The sequence below is a fragment of the Schistocerca gregaria genome, chromosome 1 (genome assembly GCF_023897955.1).
Source record: "Schistocerca gregaria isolate iqSchGreg1 chromosome 1, iqSchGreg1.2, whole genome shotgun sequence".
NCBI lineage: Eukaryota > Metazoa > Arthropoda > Insecta > Orthoptera > Acrididae > Schistocerca > Schistocerca gregaria.
In genome coordinates this window covers 645,944,771-645,950,951 of record NC_064920.1, presented here as the reverse complement: position 1 = coordinate 645,950,951, position 6,181 = coordinate 645,944,771, and the positions used below count along the sequence as shown (strand labels likewise).

The window sequence follows — 6,181 nt, the reverse complement described above, 5'->3', positions numbered from 1 at the left end:
CTGTAGCGCCTAGAACCGCTCGGCTAAGGACAAACACACACACCCATGCCCGGGGGAGGACTCGAACCTCCGCGGGGATCAACCAAGTGGGCTGAGACGTGAACGGGAATTTGGATTGAGGAGGGAGGCATGTTAGGATAGTCCGTACATTTGAGCGTGGCATGTGGTAAGCGCATCCGCCCAGCGAGCAGGAACCCAGATTCGAATTCCGGCCTTAGCACAAATTTTTATTCCTCGCTACAGTGTGCATTCATGCATCAGTGAGATTGGTGGTGGTCAGTGACACAGCAGGTGCCGTGTGGTGTGAACTTGACGGAGGTCACGTTGCCGAGAGATATCGCGGCGCGATAGCGATCGGTAAACACAGCTGCACTATCTGGCGCCTCGGTGGTCGCATCGGCGGCCGACGCGGCCTCGTCCCCTTTCACGGCGTTCTCCGCCAGCCCGGTGCCTGGTGGGAGTCGCCGCCAGCTGGCTCTGCCGCTGTGGCCGCCGGCGCCACCGCAGATTCTCGCGGGCCTTCCTCGCGGTCGCACGTCCCGCTCTACTGCAGCTCACCAGCCTGCGCATGCGCTCTCTGCTCCTGCTCCTCGTCACGGCGGCGGGTGAGTTGACGGCACCTCTCGCGGCCACGCGGCGCCTTATCTGCTGCTGTTTACGTATTGTTGGATTAGGGCAGTCGATGAAACCTGTGGATTATCTGTGGTATGTTTCCGTCCTTTGGTTCCGATAAGTCGTGGCCATTTCTGCTCAGCCCTCGCCAGAGATCAATAATATTGTGCAATGTTACTGAAGTTCTCCTTAGACTGCTCAGTAATATTCTGCAATATCGTCATTCCGATTGTTGGACGATAAAGATGCTGCTGCTGTGATAAAAAAAGGTGTACGAAAAATTAGATTCAAGGCGTTAAAGATAACTTACGACAACTTTTTGAGAGAATCGCGGTAGATCGATAAAGTGAAAGACTTTAGGTGTTAATGATCCAACATCCGATATATTACTTAAAATAGTTGCCCCATACATTGGCACCTTCCCCTCCTCACCAGTTGCCCAGAGTACCGGGTCTTTATTCACTCCTTCCAATTGTCATACGTTTCTAGAACAGATTTCTAGTGATTCTGCTAAACCTCTCGCTTTGTCGAATGACGCACAACATGACGGATTGCAGCGAGACAAAACTAGGCTTTAGCAACACCTCCACAGTTGTTTGTTTGTTGGTTTTAAGTATCAAAGTAATCTACTTATAACAAATACGGTTTTACGTATCAAAATAATCTATTTAAAACAAATACTGATCGGACAATAATCATTCTCTATAAAATTTCTTTCCTTTGGAAAGACACATTTCGAAACTGACCAACTCATTTACATCAAAAACGACCATTTTTAGAGGCTTGTCTCATTCTCTCCTCCTCGGGTACATTTCTGCGGATTCCTGTATTCCCATGATGAAAACAAAATAGAACAATGGGACGGAATTCCACCAACTCAGCGCTTATCTATTACGCTACGATAGCTTGCTATTGGCAGTTCTTTCGAAGACTTGAAATCTGCAACTTCAGTTCCACATTGCAGTATGTGAGACATACTTATGAAAACGCGTCATGCAATAATACTAGCACTAAAGCAATTACAAGCAATATATATATATATATATATATATATATATATATATATATATATATATATATATAAAATTGTGGTGATTTAAGAAAGCAAGTTCGAATTACGCTGAAGCGTCAAAGAAACTGGTACAGGCATGCGTATTCAAATGCAGAGAGATGTAAACAGACAAAATATGACGCTGTGGTCGGCAAAGTCTTTATAGGGCGACAAGTGTCTGACGCCTTAGTTAGATCTGTTACAGCTGCTACAGTTCCAGATTATCAAGATTTAAGTGAGTTTGGACGTCGCGTTATAGTCGGCGCACGAGCGATGAGAGACAGCATCTCTGCGGTAGCGACCAGTCAGATTTCAAGAGTGTACCGTGAATATCTGGATCCGTAAAACATCTAGTCTCCGACATCGCTGCGGCTGGGGAGAGATTCTGCAAGAACGGGACCAACGACGACTGAAGAGGGTCGTTCAACGTGACAAAAATACAACCCTTCTGCAAATTGCTGCAGATTTCAATGCTGGGCCTTTGACAAGTGTCAGCGTGCGAACCATTCAACGAAACATCATTGATAAGAGCTTTCGGAGCAGAAGGCCCACTCTTGTACCATTGATGACGGCACGACACAAAGCTTCACGCTTCGCCTGGGCCCGTCAACACCGACATTGGACTGTTGATGGCCGGGCGGTGTGCCCGTGTGCTTCTAGGCGCTTTAGTCGGGAACAGCGCTGCTGCTACGGTAGCAAGTTCGAATCTTGCCTCGGGCATGGATGTGTGTTATGTCCTTAGGTCAGTTAGGTTTAATTAGCTCTAAGTCTAGGGGACTGATGACCTCAGATGTTAAGCCCCATAGTGCTTAGAGCCTTTTGAACCATTTGAACTATTGATGACTGGAAATACGTTGCCTGGTCGGACGAGCCTCGTTTCAAATTGTATCGACCGGGTGGACGCGTACTGGCATAGTGACAGCCTTATGAATCCATGGACCCTGAACGTCAACAGGAGACTATTCAAGCTGATGGAGGCTCTGTAATGGTGTGGTGCCTGAGCAGTTGGAGTGATATGGGGCCCTGATACGTCTAAATACTACAGACAGGTGACACGTACGTAAGAATCCTGTCTGATCATCTGCATCCATTCATGTCCCTTGTGCATTCCGATGGACTTGGGCAACTGCAGCATGACAATGCGACACCCCACACGTCCAGAATTGCTTCGGAGTGGCTCCAGGAACACTCTTCTGAGTTTAAACACTTCCGCTGGCCACCACACTCCCCACACACGAACATTATTGAGCATATCTGGGATGCCTTGCAACGTGCTGTTCAGAAGAGATCTCCGCTTCCTCGTACTTCTATAGATTTGTGGACAGCCCTACAAGATCCATGGTGTCAATCCCTCCAGCACTACTTCAAACATTAATACAATCAATGCCACGTCGCGTTGCGGCACTTCTGCGTGCCCGCAGGGACCCTACACGATAATTAGGCACGTGTACCAGTTTCTTTGACTCTTCAGTGTATATACAGTCCCACCCAAAACATGGCGTACGTGTACTTGGAGAAAAGTCAGCTATATTCTGAGTTTCAATGAAGTGCATGTCTTTGATGGGCTGAGCCACGATGTAAAGGCGTGACACATTTACAACATATTTTACTATCGAATATGAGTTTCTTCCATATATTTGCATGCTATTAACAGTATCATCTTAAATTAAAATTTTTTGTGTTGCAAGTACAAGTGAAATTTTAAATGATGATTAAGTACCAGAGATGGCAGATACGTAGTTTCGTGATAGGTGAAAGATGATTAATAGGGTGTAGGTAGGTCAACAGTGTCTGCCAACAATGATGCCCTAGGATGATTACAAGTCGAAATGTTCCCCTCCAAGAAGTATAGTTGTTGTGAGCTAACAATTAAAAAAAAATCAGGGAGTTGCCTATGACACGAAAATAGCCTCCTATATAGTACATTGCGAACAGCCCTAATACCTCCTTAACCCCACTCGCCAAGTATGAGAGTTCAAAGGAGCGAATATATCTGCACGGTTCATACTAAAGCAAGTTGTCTGTAACTGAAACCGAGAGGCGAAAAGAGTTTGCTTGCCTTGCTTACAAATCTAAATCAATTCCCTGGAATCTATTGGATTTCTAGAGCTGGTACAATAATTACGTGTATTGTGGACACTGAGTACAAAAAGAAGATACCTTTTAGTGAATTTTAGTGTCTTAATGCTGTGGTTAATACGGAGTTATGGATTTAAAGTTTCTGAAAGCGAAACATAGTTTAAGTCGGGGCGTCTTGTGGTACGTAAATTTTGTGACGAAGCTTTCCACAAACAGAGTCTAGCTAGTCGTGTTGAATATGGAACCAAAACTATCGGTCCAACGGAGCTATGTGTCTATCGTTTTGTAAACGTGGGCTAAAGGGGAGGAAACAGCCATGTGCCAGCAGACTGGCCTTTCCATTCCGAGTATGTTTTTAGAGAAACTGGGCGACCCACATTAGTTATTGTTATCACTGTTTTCCATTTCTCTTAGTTTACCCTTTACAGTTAAAACTCTTAAACGGTATTAGTTCCTGCAATACCGCACACTACTCTTACCATTTTCGCTTTGTGTGGGAAATATTGTGTCCACGTTTGGCAATATTGTACTAAAAAGATATATTTCGTGACATCTTGCTCGCACGTGCTACTCGAGAGCGTTCTATGAGGCATTACTTTTTCTTCTGTTGAGGGTAACACTTTATGTAGTACCAGTAATCCAATCTGCACACCTCAGTCCCTCAGAATTTCCTTCGCAGCTGTCCAACACTCCAGATACGTCGAATCAGTCTTGAATCTATTACTACTTCTGTACCATTCTTCTCGAATTTGTAAGCTAGCGCAGAGATTTAACGCAGTGACTGCTCTGTCAAACGATACCGTGGCGCACGTACGATGCCAAAAAGTGTAGGCCCTAATAACATTCAAGACTACCCTGAAAACAAAATATGAACGTTATGAGCCAGCAGATACCGATGGACGTGCACGAACGCGCGTGTCTGAGCAAGCATGCACTCGGGTCTCAAGAAAAATTAGGAACCGGGGTCGCGTGTGCATGAGGGCTCGCATATTTTTGATCGCCATAGTACTGTGATTGATCATCATCTCAGTAAATTACGTGGCACTTCATGTGTCTAATGAAGCTTAATGTAAAATTCATCTTTGCCGTTCACCACACGTAAGGTGTTATATTTATCTGTCAATAAATAACATTTGAAGTGCTCAAGCAGAACTCGGTTGCACATATATTCAGTATATGTTAAAACTAAGGAGACAAATTTGCAATTTTTCATTAGAAACAACATGCAAATGATACCATAGTATCTACTGAATGATACTCGCTGACTATTGCTTTTTTCCTTTCTCTCGCTACTGTGTTGTTATTCATTCGCGAAAAACTACATATTGTGTTCGTAAGAAAAAGAAAGGTTGTTTGGTGTTAAAAAATTGTCGGGCACACTTTTGTGTTCCAGTTTCTAACTACTCCTCTATTTGCTGCTATGTCTAGCTAGCACAGAAGTTATCGGACTCGTCGGCTTAGTCATGTTACGTCATTGTTCGTGCTACCATGAATGAAATCTCTTTAAGAAAGCAACTGAAAATATTCATGGATATTTGTTCGATTGATCATTGTCTCTATATATGTTTATTCCTCCTACATCTACGCAAGTAATGTTCGCAGCATCCATACAATTCAGAAATTTATTTTCACCAGACGAGTAAATGCTTGCTCAAAAAGGTAGTTTCCACTAAAGCTTATGTTCCAACTGTTGCTTGCTAACTTTGGTCTTTCGGGCTGCGGGAAAATGTCCTATTGTCAAATGCATGAAGAACACTTCTAGCACGTTGGTTTAAAACATTACAAAATAAGAAACAAAGTTACCTTCCAAGACAAACGTCGATAGGCTTCGCTAGCATAGTGTAGCTCTTGGTCGCAATGTTAACGTCAATCAGGTGCTGTAAGGTTGACATCTGCGTTACATAAGTCTGTTATAGAAATGGTTTTAGTAACACGAAACAATTATTATTTATTTATTTATTTAGAATAATATATTCGTCTTCCCAAGAAACAATATTTCCTAATCTGGTAAATTGTACAGTTTATTTCTTATATCTGTAAGCAATTCTCGGTGATGAGACTAGTTTTTCAACAGTCTTCTCGATAATAATTACCAATATATTTTTGGTATCACTGCAGAACGTCTTCGCACATGACGTGTTGCAGAAAAATGGCAAGTGTGGGTCGGATATAATACCTGTTTCTGTAAAAGGCGTTTTTCCCCAAGCAGAACACTTACACAATGAAAACACTCGCCCAACATATTTGAAAACTACTTTGCAACTAGCTTATATTTGATGTCAGCAGCAGAAAATTTCAAACTGATAACGAGGATCATAAAAAAGTAACCAGTCACAATTTTTTACTTATTATATCTCATTGCCGGATTATGAGCCAATGCTCCAAGATCAGATGGTAATCAAGTACGTTTTGTAGTTCTCTCGCTTCCATTTCAGTCAA

The 6,181-nt window shown here is 43.1% G+C and overlaps 1 protein-coding gene across 1 annotated transcript in view; it reads left to right on the top strand.

Moving 5' to 3' along the window:
• Positions 1-376: 376 nt before the first annotated feature.
• Positions 377-6,181, top strand: part of LOC126361021 (G-protein coupled receptor Mth2-like) — a 245,668-nt gene continuing 239,863 nt past the window's right edge. Inside the window, exon 1 of the mRNA XM_050007759.1 lies at positions 377-605. Within this exon, the coding sequence (XP_049863716.1) occupies positions 569-605 (37 nt within the window). The 5' untranslated portion in view covers positions 377-568. The remainder of the gene's footprint in view (positions 606-6,181) is intronic.